Below are 19,307 nucleotides of genomic sequence, written 5' to 3'. Positions count from 1 at the left end.
AGGGCCCCGTGTGACGGAGCGGCTTACCTTCATTTATCTTCCTCCAGGCCCTCTTTCCTTTTCCTCCTCTGCCTCTTTAAACCTTAATGTTGGCACAAGTCATTACCAGCTGCTATGAAAACACACTTAGCGGCCCGCCGTCAGGACTTCAGACAGGTGGGGTGGGTTTTGGGTGTGTGAATCTGCGTGGCTATCTCGCCCGATGTGTGTATTTCTTTCCGTACTGTCCGCATGAATCACCACGTAGACTGAGTGGAATCGCCGTCTCTCTGCTACAAGCTGGACACTGCCAGATATTTAGTCATTATGTACTGTGTGTGTGTTGTGTGTGTTGTCTGAGAGCTCGGCACAAAGAGACAGTTGTGTCACAGAAGAGCGGTCGATCTCGGCTCTGGGATTGTTTAGTGTTTTCCCCGTCGCTATCCCGTCGTAAAGAAAACAGCACTTTCACATGTCACTTCTCATTTCCAAAGTGGGGCCGGGAGGCCGGGGGCCGCCGAGGAGAAACCCGGCAGGGCAACAATGGCCGCATTCAGCCGCGCGGGCGGAGGAGAGCCGGAGCGCCCGGGATGTGTGTGTGATTGCACACGACGAGGTTGTGTTCGAGAGATTAGGATCTGGGAATGCCTCAGATGAGGCTTTTGGAAGCTGTGTGTTGTGCAGAGGAACAAACATGTCGGAATTGGGCGATATTGCAGGTTTTTTTCTTCTTCTTTTTTTGCATCAATGTGATGAAATACATTGGTTTTGCAAATGTATTTCAATAACAACAAGTTTTTAAACAAATTTTCCATGTTTTTTTTTATTTACATGAACTTAAATTATATATACTTACATTTACTGTCCCATTCAGAGTATAATCACTCGAATTAAGTTGCAGCACGACCATCCAGACTATAAAACAAGAACCTCGTTACTTTTATCTCTTTTTTCTGTAATAGGCATTTCACTTGCGTCCGGTGATTCTGAAACCCAATAAAAGACTGAATGACAACATCCTTTCCGCACGTATCTCCTGGCTCTCAAGAGGTGCAGACCGTATTGTCTCTCCGCTCCCTGCTGAAGGTTTTGAAACCGGCTCTGGAGCTGGCAGCTGCTCACTAGTCTAAAAGGTTGGAGAGGCGGGTCTGTGGCCAAAAGGTGTAACTGTGAGAAAAGTCCCCTGAAGTACTAAAAAGGTCAAAGAATATTATGGAAATTTTTTAAAACGTGTGTCACTTTGGCATTAACAAATGTGACATTTGAAGCAGGCCTGTTCATTTTTAACGGATAACTGTGCAGTGAACAAGTGTCCAGCCTAGGATTTATATTACCAACACTTACGGCCTCGTGTAGAAAAAACATTTATTGGTGCAAAAGCTGACCAGAACTACATAATAAAATGTTTATATATCCTGCATATCACGTGCAAAGTCTGGATGGATCCTTCGTTTACAGGATGCCATGTCTGTGTCGGCTCCGTCACAACATACGCTTTACGATAGGAAACGCTGTTATTATGGGATACACAGAGTTAAGTTATCCTAAAGAGATTAATATAAAGTTAATTAACCTGAAATCATTTTGCATTTCAATGAATAATACAATATGACTTGTATTAACGTTACTTATATGTGCACATTCGCATACAGACAGGAAAAAACTAAGCTCACGGTACATAAACAGTAATACAGGGAATATAGTTGAACCTAGGACGCACACACACACACACACACACACACACACACACACACACACACACGCACACACACGCGCCGTGACACAGTCAACAGCAGCAGTGCTCTCCACTTGTCCTCATGTTTTAGAGCATCGGTGCTCCATCTTCCTTCGCAACGCTCCCAGGACGCTGCGGCCTAATCCATCAAGTGAAAGACGTATTGCTTTTAAAGCACATGGGTCGATCCGTAAAACACAACCATGTGTGCTGTCGGGTCTAATCTCATTTGCTGCTCCATTAATTCCAAGCAAGTGTCATTACTTTCCCCTCGCTTTCCACGTTCTGATGTAAACAGACAGTAGAAAAAGTCACTTTTGGAAGGGGGGAAAAATTAAAACCCACATCTATCTATATCCCTGTCTTTGATATCCGTCTCAATCAAGAGCGCCTCCTCTGGGGTTTTCAGCGCCGCTCAAAAACTCTATCCTCGGTGTAAACCTGCGTTTGTGTACGTTCTGACCTAATAATGCCGACGGCATGCGGACCGTCCGGATGAATGCGTTTGTGAAGGCTTCCAGACGACGGGGATCAGAGCGGCTGCGATCCGACCGTCCCAATTGTGTCAGAGGAGGGCCCGCCTGCCGCAGATGGGAAAAGCATGGCATGTCGAGTTGCCAGCGGTTCATTCCTGCGACTGCTGTTCATGGAAAAACAAAATCGATCGCATGGCTTTCCTGTCTCGTGGCAATTATCGACTCCCTTATTAAGTAAAGAAAAGTCCACCGGGCATCAATCACGCAGTTGGAGCTTTTACAATAACGACGTTGGACGTGTCGTCTGCATTTGTGTGAGCAGAAACCGCCCTGGTGCCATTTTCGCGGGCGCGTCATTTTAAGTCCAGATGATCCGCTGGGATCCAGCATCTGGGATCCAGCATCTGGGATCCAGCAGCTGGGATCCAGCAGCTGGGATCCAGCAGCTGGGCCGGACGGGCGGCCGGGGCTCGTGGTGGCACAGCCGTATTGATCGGTGCCAGGCGGGACGGCACGCTTTCCATTCAGACCCGGTCAGGATGGGGCGAACCCAAAGACGCAGAGAGCGAGGAGAGCCCGACATCGGACCCGTCACATTCCTGGTGGTAGAGCCTGTGTGTGGCTGCTAATGAAGCCTAACAACCTGGAAGGAGTGAGCGAGAAAAAAGAGAAAGGGAATGGAGAGAATGTCGACAATTTCGCACAAACGTGGAGCAGGAATGTGGAGAGAGAGAGACGCATCTATCTATCTATCTATCTATCTATCTATCTATCTATCTATACTCCTGAGCGACAGGTGTTTACAAGAAGGGGTACATCTTCACTTGAAGGATGGCGAAATGTGTTAGAATGAAGTCCTACCCTCTTAAAAACAATAATGTCTTTCCACCACCTCAAATGAAATGTGTTACAAAAACAAAAAAATGGTATTCACATGAATGACCAGCGAAATTGGACTAAAAGCAAAACCAGATGAAACAAATCACTCGGGAGAGTAGAAGCAAGAGAGAGACTTGGAGAGAAAGAAAAAGATGGCGTGCTAGTAGGAGGACAAACTTCAGATGAACTGAGTGGGGAGGTGAATGAGTGGCAGTGAGCGAGCCGTCGTGTGGCGTGTGTGTGTGTGTGTGTGTGTAAAACACACGCCGTCTCCGAAGTCTGCGGTTTACATCTGGACTTCCAGAACATCCAGATGAGGAGCGGAGCTCGCCAGCCCCGAACACGCTCACATCACACCGGTGGTCAGCGGTGGTGCCCCCTCCTGTGGGCGCTCAAAGACGACTTTTTGTGTGTGTGTGTGTGTGTGTGTGTGTGTGTGTGTGTGTGTGTGTGTGTGTGTGTGTGTGTGTGTGTGTGTGTGTGTGTGTGTGTGAGCGGATCGGGGTTTTCCCAGAATTCTTCGGGGTGACGCTGCGGCTCAAAAATCAACAAGTTCTTTAGCCAATGATTTATACAATGATGATTACAAGCTTGAATTACAATGACACTATCACTTTTTACGGTGGCCGTCTCATGTTTTAGGCCTCTCTCGATCCTCCCGGATCTTTTATTGTATTGTATTTTTTGGCTGGGGGACATTGAGTTGTGTAACACCAGTGCATTATATCTCCCTCCAACGTTTCTTCCAGCGTTCTCTCCTATTAGTCCGTCTGCATTCAAACACTTTATCACCGGAGGTAAAACCTCACCAGTATTTCAGCTGGAGCCACAGGCAAAACGGTTCTGAAACCTTATCCAAAATAACACATTCTTTCAATAAAAAGAAAAGACATGGCTGAGCTGATGTTGCACTCCCAACCCAATTGTTTCATTGTACTGACGCTCAGGATAATAAATACGCCGGTTTTGGGGGGGAGCAGCAGGAGTATAATAAGAATAAGAAAGAAGAAGCAGAGGAAGTTGTAGAGTTTTTAGAGTCTCACCGAAATGTGGCATGAAGTCACGCTCTGAGAAATGATCGCAATTAATCAGAGCTACTGGATGCAATCCACTCAACTAATCACAATTAACTTAATGGATGAGCCACAAGGAGAGAGGGATAACTACAGCCCCGCAATAAGCAGAGCCGTGTAGGATGGGACAAAGGCAGACGGAGAAAAAATTACATCAAATGGTAAGGAAAAAATAAAAGAGAGCAAAGTAAGGAGAGACGGAAAGGAAATTAGATATTGTACGGCCGCGTTGTTATGATGTCAAGTTTGAGAATTGCAGGCTGATTATGTGGAATTACGAGTTAAAGGGCACATCCAAATCAATTTGGTGCGGCGGTGAGCGAGGACCCCCGGCGCAATTAGAGTTTTTTTTTTTATATTCAACCCGCCGGATGTATTCCTCAGCGCACGACCCCACCGTTCGTTCGGGTCGGTTTCCCTTTTAAAGATGCACAGGATGACAGTGGTAACAGGGGCCGGAGGGAGATGCAGGGCCTTTAGATGTGCCCACTACCCAGTGGGAGGGTCAGCAACCTCACCTCCGCAGATGACAAAGTACCGTTGAGGACTATTAGGGCCACTTCCTAAAAATGGTGCATCAATTTGACGCTCGTCAATGGCGTGTCAGCACTTTTACGCTGCACGGTTTTTATGTTGCGTGTTAAAAACATGAATAATGAATACAAAAAGTGGTCACTTACATAACCGCTACAGTAATTGGAGAGATGCGGTGCTGGTGCACATGCTTCTTTCTCGAGTTCAGTTCCAACTTTAGCCTACAATGCTGTCTCTTTTCATTTCTCAGTTGGTTTTGTTTTTTTTGCAGTGGAGGTAAAAGCAGGAAATCTCTTTACATTAGGAGAAAAAGAGAGCTCCGTGATGCTAAATGGCAGCATTAAGGCCGTGGAGTTGAAAGAGTAATGTTCCACAGGTTTCCCTCTTGCAGCCGAGGTGTGAAATGTTAAGAAACGGACCACAAATTTGGTGTGAAAAGGCCTTTAGCTACACGTGGTACATAGCAGGAACTGTGCGCTGACTACAGCATTGTTCTCCGCTCCCACAGGAACCGTTTGACGGATGCAAGTCTTGCCCTCTCTCTCTCTCGGGGCACATTAATTCTTCAGAGGTCACGAGACAGTGAAGAAGAGCCTTGGCCCAAAGGTGTGTGGATGATGGAGGTCCCTAAGGTCCCAAGGATTTGCCTCACAGTGCATGCAGTCTCTTCGGGGGGTTCAAGTTGCCCAAAGAACATCCCCCATGACGGTTCTTCTGACATTGCTTACTGCCAAAATAGCAGCCTTTTAAGATTCATTGTTTTCTTTCATGCAACCTACTGTTGTTGTCCACACCACAGCCAAGCCCTAAATTATAGCCACAGGAGCTTGTGGGCAGCAGCGGTGCCCTGTGGGTCCTACGGGCAGCGAGAGGGCAGCTAAGACTCATGTGGGAGAAAACGGCTCTAGCGAGATGTTGTTGCATAGTTTGGTCCTGCTTTTCTGTGTGATCAGACGCAGTGGAAAGTTTAGCGTCTGATGCTGTTCCATTTTTTAGTAGAACGTGTTGTCCAACGCAGGTTGGGAGTCATCATGACTCGATTTCCTGCTATAAATCTAATTCTGTAGCCTGTTATGCATCAAAGCCTGCTGGGAGTGAACAAAACGAAACAACTAAGCAGCCACTGCTTGCAATATTGCGGTGATGCTGATGATACATTGCTTTTAGGAGAGCCACATCAAATGAACCCTCTTCGAAATTATATATGTATTTATAAAACTGACCTAGCGGTGACCCCTAAAAGAACATTGGAAACACGCAATAACGAGTGTGCAGCATTAACCGAGGAACTAAATCCGAGCCATTGCATTACTACATAAATATACTGGACATAATTAACACCTTCAATATTGAACAGTAACGGTATCGCACGTCGTAAATGTGCGTTTCAGATGTTCTCAGGAGCCAAATCAGGGAGACAGAGAAGAATCAGGTGGCGTAGTGGAATAACAGCAGCTGGATGATGGAGATGACCGGGTATGGGTGTAAATCACATTATGGTTTCAGGGAATGTGATCTGACATCAGCCCCGGGGAGAGGCCGGAGCAGGAAGCGCCGGCGACAACGTGTGTGTCGGGAGGGAGAATTCCTACAAGCCACGTTGTTACGCTCGGCAGCAACAGGAACATGCAGCAGACAGGAGCCCAGAAATGGCATAGGTGTGTTCTCCCCTCCCATCATCCCCCGGGGCGGTGTGGTGAGGGGAGCGCGCCGGCCTGGAGCCAAGACGGTGGTCGGGGCGGAAAACCACAAAGTGAAAAAATAGAGGCGGCCGGGGGGGCCAGGGCACCTCCGTTGTGGGCGGGGCTTCGGCGAGGACAGATGGGGGTCTTTGGCGGGGCGCTGAGCTCAGTCCAGAGAATCACAACAACGGCGAAAACAATAAAAGATAATCACGAGAAACGGCGTCAATTGGGTTCAGGAGCCCAATCCCTGGAGCGAGAGCGAGAATGCGTGCCGAGACGATGCCGACGTCCGTCTCGGGCCCCCCCCGAAAAAAAAGACGGGTGGTTGTTGACGTCGGGACGCCGTCTGAAGAGCCTGGACGTGAGAAGCGCGTTCCAATGACAGAGCGTCGCCTGAACCACGATAGAAAGAAAGGAAGCTGCTCGCAGACACCGAGCCTAGACTGGCTGAAAATACCCGCGGCAGGAGCTGGGTAATTGTGGTCTGTTTTGGTGCACTTACAACTTCAAGGTTGTGGGTTAGATTCCCACAGGCAAGTGCCTCGAAAAAACATGTACGGTATTGGCTTGACTTGTGGTGCGATTGCTGCTCTGGGTGTTCAGAATGTTGGGGATTAGTGCACAAAGCTTAGTTTGAGGGATTTTCCCAGCATTAAGGGGAACACAAATAGCAAAGAACCTGATGATGCAATTATGTTGGAGGCATTCATTTGGGAACAACAAACAAAACACCCTGGAATGTTGCGGCCTACGGTCGTGGCCTTTACACCCAGGATACAATCCGTTAGCTTCCCAAAACCATCTTTCAAACTTCTGGGAGCTGCTGGAAACCGCCATGTACGAATCCGACCGCATCATTTCTCAAGACGACCGGCAACGCTACTCACGAGGGGTTCCTTGTTCTTGACCAGTCGTATGATCTTCACGGAATCCTCGTCGTCGTCGATGTCTTCCGGCAGCGGAGGTAGTTCTGGGTCGTAACTCTTCTGGGCGATAGTGTCGTGGACCGACAGGAGGCTCTGGAGGAAGGAGAGGGAAACAAGAGCCAAGGGTCATCAGTCACACCGGAAAAAAGGCCTGTAATTAGCCAAATAAAGTGGAAGCAATACAAGCTATTAAGGGTTCAATCTAGGGTTTGTTTCTCAGGACAGAGAACATGCAGAGACGGCAGGGAGGATGGTTATGAATCAGGGTGTCTCCCTGCAGCGCTGGGTGATGGATTCGAGCGCGTTCAGAGCCAGAGCTTGCAGCTACATGTGTTGATTGTCATTAGGTCCATACTCTCCCTCCCTACGTCTCTGATTAAAGGTAGTGAAGGGGGGGGGATGCTTTCTAGGGTGGCCAACACTCGAGGAAGCGATGTTCTGCGCGGCTCGGCGGCAGCCTCAAAGTAATGAAGTTCTCAGTGGCCTCGGATATTTCACGCGTTCACGAGAGCAGACATAAAAAATAAAAAAAATAAAAAAAAGGGAGAGAGAGCTGTCGAGCAGACGAGAATGATGCCATTGAGACCTTCATTTCTCAAACTATTTAACGACTCCGTGTCCGCACCGAGGCGCAGCTGGACGCGTGCTGCTTTTTCCGTGGTTGAGGAGAGGGAGGGAGGGGGGGATGGGGAGTGAGAAAAACATCTTCCACCCCATGTGCCAAACAACAGTATAGAGAGAGAGAGAGAGAGAGAGAGAGAGAGAGAGAGAGAGAGAGAGAGAGAGAGAGAGGGGGAGTGTGTTTTATGACATGGGAGCATGCTGCAGTACAGCGCTCAAGATGTTGCTAACTGGGAGCAGATGAGAGGAGGAGACGCGACTGGAGCTCACTGGGACTGCTGACCAACACACACACACACACACACACACACACACACACACACACACACACACACACACACGGTTCATCTTGGACACTTGTGAGGACTGTCTATTAATTCTCTTAGTCCTGACCTTGAAAGACGGTTTATTACACAGGATTTTCTTTTGGCAGATTTATGTCATTTTTCCTGTCTGCATTAATAACACTGCACTTGTGGGCCGATGGGTTAGCTGTTCAGTCTGTAATAACGGCCAGATTTCACCTAATGCCTGCCTTCAACTTTTACCCAACAGGAGGTTCTGACTCAAGTAGCCAACAGACGAAGTGATAAAACAAATTGATTGAATTCCCAGAAGAACATATTCCATTTTTGTCTCCTTCTCCCTGAATTTCTCTTGTTGTCTCGGCCCTCCTGTCCAAACTTCTCTCAAATGCCATCAATCCTCTCCCTTCTTCTTGTTTGCTCTTCTTCAGCTTTATCTTTTATGTATTTTTATTTTCCCCAAAAGGTTCCCGGCATCAATTTGTTCATTTCTCAGAACGGGCCTGAATGCGTTCCTGGCTTTCATCTGCACCGTACACAAACACACTCTCTGTGTTGTCTTGTATGTCGGGGGATGCTGTCATTATACTCTTGAAATATTCTCTTGGAGCGCAGGAAACCCGAAAATGAGCGAACTGAACGGGATCCCAAACCTGCGCTCGGTATGTAACACACGATGTATTGTGTTCTCGGCACCGCGTCAAGGTCCGGATGGAGAGCTGCAGCGTTGTGATCAGATCAGTGCTTTTCACGCGATTGCATACAATGAAAATGCACACATTTGCGAAGGGTGATGCAAATGTTTGCATCATTTGTAGTTGGGAAAAAAAAATTGGATGGAAAAAACAATGCGTAAGCGTATGTACCATGGACTGTCTACGGTACAAACAATCACATTGCTGCCTTATTACATTATTTTCAGAGCTGATGGAGGAGCTACATAAATTCAGACTTTTAACAAATTGGCATCATGATGTATTTATTTCGGCATCCTTTTTTATATATATATTTTTCATTTAAATAAAATATTTCTAATTCAGTTAACCAGTCGAGGCGTGACTTGCTAGATACAGGGAAAACAGCTCTTGTGTGCTCCTCTGGATGATGTGATGCACTTTCACAACATGCACCCTTCTCTCCGGCGCGTCATAACTGATCCTGCCTTCACATGTGCTTCTCCTTCGGTGTGAACTCCGCATCTCAGTTACTTTATAACAGCGATAACCATTTAGTGGAAGTAGCTGAATAAAATAGCACAGGTGTCGGAAGCATTTTCTGTTTTTGTTTCCTTCTGTTTTCTCAGTTTTTTCTCCCATTTTTATATTGAGTTTTCTGAAAACCTCCTTTGGTGGAAAACCTGTCCGTGCTGTGACAGCGAACCCAGAGAAGAAAGGGGGAGTGTTTTCTGGGCTGGAGGTTGGATACATGCTGCGTTGTGGCTCTCCTTGTGGAGTCGCGACAACGTGCGGGTCAGCCGGCCGTCCATCAGCCACGAGGTCCTGCTGAGAAGCAGAACCAGGCAGGGTTTGCTGACGCTGGAATGAACCAACTTTCACTGAACCAACTTTAGATTCAAACTTGGTTGTTGCAGTAGTGAAGAGAAACCCTCCACATGTCCTCACGCTCACCTCCACCTTTCCTCCACTAACCCGCCAGTTGCCGTTTCTTTTGAACTCCGTCCATCAGGCCTCACACTCTGACCCCGCGAGCGTCCTCTCATCGATGGCACTTCCTCTGGTCTGGCGTTGCAGCACCACCGCCACATCCTCCCCCACGGCCGTGCCTAACAACCCGTAACAGAGCCACGGCTAATTCCTTGTAAAAACTCTCTTGGAAGTAGCAATAACAGCTGCATGCTTAATAGACAGCACATGGTTCGGCGGCCCTGGCTGGTGACCGTTGACATGCTACGCAGGAACAAACGCTTTAGACACAGAGCGGTCTGTGTCTGGAGGGGCTCTCCTCCCGGGCTGACACGAGTCGCCGGGCCTCAGCGACGGCGGATTAGCCGCCTAATCAAGTCTGGAGTCGTATCCGCGTACGTACGGGCCGTCGCAGCTGGCGGGGTTAGGGACGGAAAGAAAGATGAAGGGGAAGCGAAGCCACCCTTGTTTTCCAGGCGTCCCGTCCTCCTCTCGGTTTTCGTGTGTTTGTGTTCATTAGGCATAATAGGGATCCTAGAAAAACAGATCACAGAGCTTGACTAAATAAACCTGCCTGTACATTCCTGGCATTGGCCTCTCATTAAAAGCGCCCACCACCCCACCCCGGCCCTGTCACCGGCGCACTCGTTTTTCAGCTGGCGGTGCTGGATCGGTGCGGGAGTACCTGCTCTGCCCCGGCGGGGAGGACTCTGGGATTTGACACTTACGCCCACCAACCCTGAGCCTTGAACCTCGGGCCTGCAGCGCTACCCCGAGTCAAATACATCCTGCGTAGACGTACACACACCCACACACACACACACACACACACACACCTCCATGCGCGCAGGCGGAAGCAGCCGGCCGTCATAATTGCCACTTTCATCACTGTCAATATTAGTCTGGCTGGGGGGGGGGCTAATACGGCTGGAAGTTGTTTTTTCATGTGCAGATCGTAAAAAAAAGAAATAGAAAACAAGAGAAAGTTTGAGGCGAGGAAGAGCATGGAGGAGAAAGAGAGAGGGAGAGTTTTAAAGAGCCTGATTTATATCCCCGCCCTAGGAATGGATCATTTCAGCCATAATTAAGAGTGATACAGTTACTATCGCACAGAGACGCCATTCAGAGGCAGCAGCCATCTGCTTGTGTTTTACACCCACGGCCCTGTGATTTACACCGGGGCCGGCTGGTACGGTATCAAGTGCCCTGGAGGGCAGATGGAGGCAGAAAGAGATTTCCAATCCTTCATTCTCAACGCACACATGCTGCCTGCACGGGGTTCGAGACACCGATTCAGGAAAAAGCCCGTCAAGAGCCTCCGACACGTCAGCATGTTGCAGTCAAAGCCCGCCGGCCAAAACCGAGGCGCTGGAACTGATCCACTGTTGACCGAGTGTTCCAGCAGCAGCGTTTTGAGGCTCAAAACTTGAACCAGCACGCAAGAGTAGAGGTCGTGGAAGTTGAGCGGTAGAAAGAGAAAGAGAGAGACCGTGGGGGAACGCATGCAGATGTCAATCTTGAAGGGTACGGGCGCCGTCGATCTAAAGCGGAACCCAATGCAGATCCAGAAAAAGCGGATTTTTTTTCCCATACTGTTTTTCAATAATCTCACAGCAATGAGATGTTTGAAATACATCTTTGTTGCGGCTCAGTGGTCGTAGTTCTGTGAGAAAATGCCAGCGCACTACGGGTCGCATCCCTCGGCCGCGGTTGCTTCCGACAGCGCTGTCGGCCGGCAGCAAAAAAAGGGAGCAGCGGCCAAATATTTTTCCGTGGAACCTCTTGGCCGACCCCGTCCTGTTCTGGAGCGCATGCGAACAGACAGAGGATGCAAACGGACAGCACTGCACCAGTGAGTCACATTTCATTGTGAACAGAAAGTCATTGCAGCTTCTCAGTGTATTCTTATTAGTTTGAATTCAGACCTGGTGCAATGGAGAAGATTTTCCCCCCAGTGACCCCATCATTGTATTTGGTTAAATGGGATAAATCGTCATCTCATTCTAGTAATATCTGATCAAATCTTCTTTCTGGCCTCTCTGGTCTGTTGACACACCCTGGAGTACACTTCTGCATCACTGCAGCAAAGGTAAACCGCTGAAGGGTGCAGGCTGAGGTCAGCCGGGGTAAGGACGTTGCTTCTGTTACGTCAGAGGAGGAAAAAGTGCAAGCACTCATTAGTTTTTGCCAAAGTCCAACTTGCAATACTTTAGTTCTCATTAGAACTATTCAAAAGATCTGGAAACGTCGGATTACGTCCCATTAGGAGGAGATGGGACACTCGGGTCGCCCCAATATCCAAAATATATATTTTCCCTCTTACCTGTAGCGCCATTTATCAGTCTAGAGTGCTTTGGCGCGAGTTGCCTCGTTTGAAAGATATTGACCGTAGAGATGTCTGCTTATGTGCTCAAAGCGCCCCAAAAATACACTTGACAGACTCAACATACCACAGACACAGTGTGCAGATTCATGTCGGAACTATTTGTTTTTCTTCTGAACTGCCTGCCAACTGTCACGTCAGCGAGCTCAGTGCAGCTAGGTGAGCTAGCAGTTAGCCATAAACTATAAACATCAGCCGTAAGTAGATGCACACTTCACTCTCAGAGAAAAATAATACGTATTTTTGCTTTTAGTGGCGAACTTTCCCTTTATTTATTTTGACTGATATGCTACTGGCCTTTGTGTCCCCGACCCACAGTCCGTCTGCTGCCTTCGCCTCTCCTCACCTCGCCGGCTCAAGTCGGCGAGCGTCTAAACCGATGACGCTTTGATGGATTGACCCTCGCCACGGCAAATACCTCCCCTGTAAGCGCCATCACAATGGTAAAAACACGCCTTCATGGCAAAGTGAGAGAGCAGGCCTGTGATGGATTGGGGCCGTTCGTCCTCGAGACAGTGGCTGCGCGAGCGTGTGTTTATTCGAGTGTGTGTGCGTGTGTGTGTGTGTGTCTATGTGGGATGGTCTGCGTCGATCGCTGCTGAAGTGTGATGAACTCGTTGTCACGCCTCAGACCCTCTATATGCGTACGACTGTATTGTTTTCATTCGAGAGATCAATCATGACATCGCTAGCGCAGACGTTCAAAAATCCACATGTTGATCTGACTCGTGAGCCCGATCCTTTTGGGAACCCCCTCGTCTTTTCACAACCCTTGACACGGAGAGGTATTGAATATTTGAATGAACTGTAACTGTGTGTGTGTGTGTATTGTGTTGGGAGAGGACTTCATACTGAGCTGTTGTTTCTGGCAGAGCTCAAATAAGCATGACGACAGCGCATTAATGGAAGGAGCCCCGTCCAGCTCTCCTTCCATCCCCGCCGTCTGGCTCAGACACCTGCAGAGGCCTGACGGACGGCCAGTCGTGCAAATTGAAAATAACAATGTGTAAATCCGCTTTTGCGGCCCGTCTGCGTCTGGATAAAGAGACCGGCGGGGGCCAGCGGCCCCGAGGAGGCGAGACATAAAGCCCGGAACGAAGCGCTGCACTATTTCGAGCGCGACGAGCCGGCGCTGCGCAAACGAGCGATAACCCGCCGTTTGTGTGACGACATCAGTGAGAATACGAGTTCAGATAGTGTTCATTTTTTTTGGTTAAAGACATACTGCGGTCCTCCATAAAAAGAGGACTTGAACGAGCGGGAGACAAACTCACCTTCACGTGAGGTTTGGCCAGTAGTTGGAGAAGCTCTTTGATTTCCCCGTTGGCCGATTTCCCCTCCAGCTCCTCGGACAGCTAAAGGGAAGAAGACACAAACGCATTTACTATATGACGTATATATGTATAAAAACCTCATTATCTTTTGTTTATGATTGTCCCGTTTCCCCAAACTTTATTTTAACTACTGACTTCAGTTAAAAACGGAATATTTTACATGTGAAGATCAGCAGAGATAAATATAATAATAATAAATATAATAGAAACTACTACTACCAGTACCCCCCCACCCTCCCACCCTTCAACGGGGACCAAAGAACACAGGGTTCGTCTCATATGAGGTCATCGAAATTAGATTTGCACATGTATAATTAAAGTCTTAATTACACACTTATTGGATCATTTATACAAAAGTCTGTGTAAAAAAAACGCTATTTAATTTGCACTCAGTCAAAAATTAACTTTTTACACCTGGTATTTGTGCACAGTGTCAGCTAAAGGTTAGGGTTAGTATTACACCACGTAATGTAGAACTATTCCAGTGGTGGCTGCGTAGGATTGCTTCCGACTGCCAAAACGGATGCGTTGTGTTCATTATCAAAATTTTTTTTTTTTAAACAAACTAATTTCCTACGCTGAATGACACTTTTTAAATTGAGGATTTTTGATCACGGATTTGTTTCATTTTGGGGAGAGGAGTGAGCTTTCGTTAGATACAAGTGTGTGTGTGTGTGTGTGTGTGTGTGTGTGTGTGTGTGTGTGTGTGTGTGTGTGTGTGTGTGTGTGTGTGTGTGTGTGTGTGTGTGTGTATGTGTGTGTGTGCATGTGTAAAAAGTACCATTGTATACTCAAGGGTACTGGCCCATCAGACAGGAGAGATGATATTGTGCTAAATTAGGTGCATCTTAATGGAAGGAGGGTCACAGCTCGTCATGGGGCCGAGAGGTCTCACTTGTTGTCGTTCGTCTCCCGGTTTAATTTACAACTTGGCGGGGTGATTTTTCCTCGCGGAGACAAAGGCCGCTGTGAGAGCGTCGCTGAGCGGCGGGACTACTACGCTGGTGATGGATGTCTGGGAGCGAAGAGACGAAGCGACTCGGAGCTTCCAAAAGCCCCAGGCCACGCTCCTCTACACCCGCACTCTGATTTATGGAGGCTCCTCCTGGACGTGGAGCGAGTGAGGAGAGGAGAGGAGAGGAGAGGAGAGGCGAGAAGGAGAGGAGAGGAGAGGAGAGGAGAGGAAAGGAGCCTGCCACACACAAAGACCTGCTTGTGCTGAAGGCTGAGGAGTCGGGAGCCTTCTGCCTGCTACAGAAAGGGGGCCAGTGGAGCTCTCACACACACACACACACACACACACACACACACACACACACACACACACACACACTCTCTCTCTCTCTGTCGTGCTTCCTGTGGTGTGCATGCATGGTGTGTGTGTGAGCATGTGAAATGTGCATGTTAAAAACATGAAGACGTCAAAGCAATCTGTGTGTCTTTATCTTTCCGTTTGGTTTGCAGTCACTTGTTCATTAATATTTTCAGATGAATGAGATGTAGAGCTGAAATGATTTGTCTCGAAATTAATCTGTAACTACGGTTCTTTTTTTTCTTGAAGCAAATCAGTCAGGCATACAGTCATCATTAAAAGTTAAATATAAGTTTTGGACTGTTGCTCGGACGAAACAAGCAATGTGTAGACAGGCATTATTCCCTTTATTTTATAGCTTAAGCAATTAATCAAGACAATAATATTGATGAAGTGACAATGAAAATAACCTTGAGTTGTCGTCCTAACTAAATGGAACTTGAAGGAGCGCTCAGTACATGTTCATCATAATGTTAGTAAATATAAATAAATAACAGCAATAAATGTGGGATTTTATAACATTTTAGTTTTTATCCAAATCAGGTGGTAAAAGGAGAAACAATGTCACTTCTTTTTTTAAGCCTTCTGAGACGATATCTGTGATTCTGAACTACGCAAATAAAAAAGTACTTTTAATATCAAAAGAAAAAAGAAAAGAATCCTAAAACAGTTGGGAGATAAGTAAGAATTTCAACTGCAGTCATGTATTCCAATTAACAGGAGATTTTACGGCTACAATTTACTTCACAGTGGATGAAAACGTAATAAAAAAACAACAACATTAGAAGCAAAAGATCAGTTCGTTAACCAAAACGCGACATGGCGATCAACACTTATCGTCATGTATGTTGAAACGAAGCCGTGCATGAAGGAAGCGTGAAGAGACACACGGACACTTTGACCTCTGCCGTCCTCACCGATAAGCCGATGTTGTGCTTTGAGGCGGACGAGGTCAAAGGTCGGGCCAAAGCTCCAGTTGGTTTGACGAGCGCCGCCCGCGGTGCGGGATTAAAGAACAGAGGTGAGGCGGAGGTAAAGGCAGGGAGGCCTCGAGGGTGAGAGCGAGGTGAGAGAGCACGCTATGTCACTTTACCCCAAAAACAGGAGGGGTCTCTTTTCATTATTTCCATTAGCTTTGACCCCCATCTTCCCCCCCGAGGGGAGAGAGACGGCGCTAATGAATAGTCACGGCGGTCACGGTGACTCTGACTGAACCCCGGTCGACCCCGCATTACTTCACTTTCTCAAATATACAAAATAAGGGAGTCTGAGAGCGTGTAAGGTCAGAGGAAGTGTGAGAAAAGGGAGGAGCGGGGACAATCGGGGTCGGGGTGTTCAGAGAGGATCTCTCGCTCCGGTACGCCGCCCATCCATCAACCCGCCGCCAGCCGGCGAAGGGAGCGGAGACAAAGACAGACGGAGAGCTGTAACTTTCCAGCCCCTCATATTGTCCTATTAAAGCGCCTCGTCCCATAACTCAGCGAGGAGGACGGACGGGACGTGTTTGACAACACACTCTGCTCTCGGCCTTTCATGCCTCCGTGTGAGAGTCACACTTTCCGTCCTCAGACCCTCACGGAGAATGAGGGGAGGAGGGTGGGGGAAGAAGAAAGAAGAATGATGGAGGCCTCCTTTGAGACTGTGTTTATTTCATTAGTTGAATGTCACGGCCCCGCACTGTTTAGATAAGTTTGATCCCGGCATGTCGGCCTATGGCTCTCCGGTGACCCCGAGCGGCTTTGATGCATGCGTCAAGCAGACCTTATGTCAAAGCCATTTTATCGAAACATATTAAAACTACTAACCTTTTATTTTGAAATATCAGATCCCAGCGTTTCCATTTCATAAACCGCCCTGTGGCTCGTTTTATTGAGCACCTGATCAATAAACGCATCGGTGGACTCCAGTAGGCGGCGAGTACAGTACTGATTTGATTTTATGAATTTGCGCACACAAGATGTTTTCCTTTTATTATATTTTTTTATAGGCTTCAATAAAACTTTTAAAGTGCCACGGTCTAAATATTGGATTTCACACTCAAAGGAAATCATGAAGAGATCATTTTCTCTCATGCAAATAATCTAATTTTGGAAGAGAAAAAAAAAAAGTGACTGCAATCCAAATTTATTTTCTGGGGGATTATTCTTGAAATACATGAAGTACTTCAGGGGAACTATTTAAGGTGCAAACGCTCAAGTTATGATATTGTGAACATCAATGATGACATGCAAGGCGGCTTGTTTACAGCTTTCTCAAGCAGGAACACAAAAGTTATATGTAAGGATGCAAAGAGTCTCTTTTTATCAATATGTGAGGGACAAAATGAAACTGGAATTAAACCATAAAGAACCAAAAGCTGCAAATGGAGTCTCCAGCTTCAGTCAGCCATCAGATGTGTTTCCATGCTTTATGGATGTAAAACAAGTCTGCATCTTGGATAACTGACCTTTTTATTACGTAGGTCAGTGGCTGATATATTGTATATTAATATAAGTTATAAGTGAGCATTACCATGTCTTGATTGTGTCATTTCACATAGGTCAAGCTCTTTTAGCAAATCTGCATTTTCGGTGAATTCAGCAAACTCATGGAACGCTCCTCCATCACACACACACACGCACAAAGGAAATGTACAAGACATCCAAACACAGCCTTAAGGAACGGCTTGTTGCCAATCAGGTGTTAAGCATTAATGTACCGCCTGTCCTGCCTGCTTATTGTTTAGTGTTAATGTATTTGATGTGCCTCCAGTGTTTTATATATGCATCTACTGTGGATACACTTTTATTTGATGTGCATTATTTGTGTCTATACATTACTGTCTGTCTATCTTAGTTGCATTGTGTTATTGAAAATGCATTTTCAGGCTGCCATAAAAAATGAAGCAGATAACAATTAGCCTCTTTCGGCTAACTCTGGCTCAATTACAGTTTTACTGTTGACTAGTGTGCATTGTCCCTGCAAAATAAACAAATAAATAAAAAATAAAATAATAATTATTATTAACGTTTCAGCTGATGACGTCCAATTCCGTCACCCCCAGGACTATTTTTCCTTTCTTTTCTTTCCTCTTCTTTTCTTTCTTCTTACCGGTCACTCCCCTGCACACTTCATATTTAAACACTCATGCCACTTAACATACACTTTAACTTAAACACATGTCACTTAAACATACACTTACATTAACGTTATCTGTTTGTCTGAGCACTTTATCTTATACTTCCAATGTTTGCACCTTCAGCCTAGAACAATTCCTCGTTTGTGTAAACATTCCTAGCAAATAAATGGTTTCGGATTTTCTGATTCTGATTTCTGATCCAACAAATGTAGAGGCTTTTCTGCAGAATATTAGGCAGAATAATCTACAGTGGAGCACTCAGCTGGTTAAACAAACAAAAAACAAACAAAAAGTATTGCCTTTCTTCTCCTCTTCACAAGTGCAAAAGCAATGTACATTTTGGGGACTTTTCAAAATATGAAATGAAATACCTGTCCAACAGTAGCTGTGTCATATTCTGATGGTCCTTGTTCTTTCATTTATCTTTTAGATTTATTAAGATTTTTTGTAATTGTATTTTTTACTAAATTGAACCAGAAACTCCCTAGAAAAGCGGCTCCAGGGAGACTAAATCATGAGGAGATAGTGAGATGAAGGTTATTCCTTAACCATGCTGGACCTACCGGAGGCCTGTGGAGCCATAACTACTCCCTCTGATGGCACCCAGTGGTCTCCGAGAGTAACAGCAGGTATTCGGGTGAGAATAAAGATGTTTGGACGTTGGCCAAAGAAGGAAACGAGTCAGCCACCAGGACATGTCTCAGTTCAAGCGATGGACGCTGATCTGGCTCAAAAGGGCTGGCACTGAGCTTTCTGTTGAAGTGGCGTGCAGAGCTTTTTTAGTTTCCCCGCCCCGACAGGGTTAACGGAGACTGATTTTGATTAATGCGACGCGGTGCCTAACATTCCACGACGCGGCTTCTATTTCAGTCTTAATGAGGCCTGGAGAGCAACCGGGCGTGCGGTAATAAACGTGTATGCACGCCCATAAAAGACGCGTCTTTCTATGTGTGCGATACGGCGCTCGGTCCCCGGCATCGATCGCGTTGCAGGCGGCGTTGGCGGTGCTCGTCACCTGCTGTGCGTGCTAGACAGTGCAGCCCGGGGGCAGACGGGGGTTGAACGTGTCGTTTTATGTTAGGCAATAAATTAAGCCTCCATTACCCGAAACCAGAGCCCCGAATGAATTTCATCTAACTGTAGATCTCTCCCGTTCAGCCACCACTTCAATGGCGTTCATTTGGAGCGGTGACACGGGTGAAAAACAATCCGCTTTAAAAATACACGCGATGGTAGTTTTACTTCTTCTTTTTCTTCTTTCTTCGACCAGCCGTGGAAAGGGGGACTCGGGGTTGCGGTGTGCT

The 19,307-nt window shown here is 46.9% G+C and overlaps 1 protein-coding gene across 1 annotated transcript in view; it reads right to left on the bottom strand.

Moving 5' to 3' along the window:
* The window catches only part of mpp7a (MAGUK p55 scaffold protein 7a), a gene marked incomplete at its 5' end in the record, with an annotated part of 91,404 nt that overhangs the window by 46,492 nt on the left and 25,605 nt on the right, over nucleotides 1-19,307 (bottom strand). Inside the window, 2 exons of the mRNA XM_079234443.1 lie at nucleotides 7,249-7,380; nucleotides 13,514-13,594. Of these exons, the coding sequence (XP_079090569.1) occupies nucleotides 7,249-7,380; nucleotides 13,514-13,594 (213 nt within the window). The remainder of the gene's footprint in view (nucleotides 1-7,248; nucleotides 7,381-13,513; nucleotides 13,595-19,307) is intronic.

Source organism: Taurulus bubalis, assembly GCF_910589615.1.
Source record: "Taurulus bubalis genome assembly, chromosome: 18".
Lineage (NCBI taxonomy): Eukaryota > Metazoa > Chordata > Actinopteri > Perciformes > Cottidae > Taurulus > Taurulus bubalis.
The sequence above is the reverse complement of the archived record's forward strand: the minus strand, read 5'-3'. Positions and strand labels throughout refer to the sequence as shown.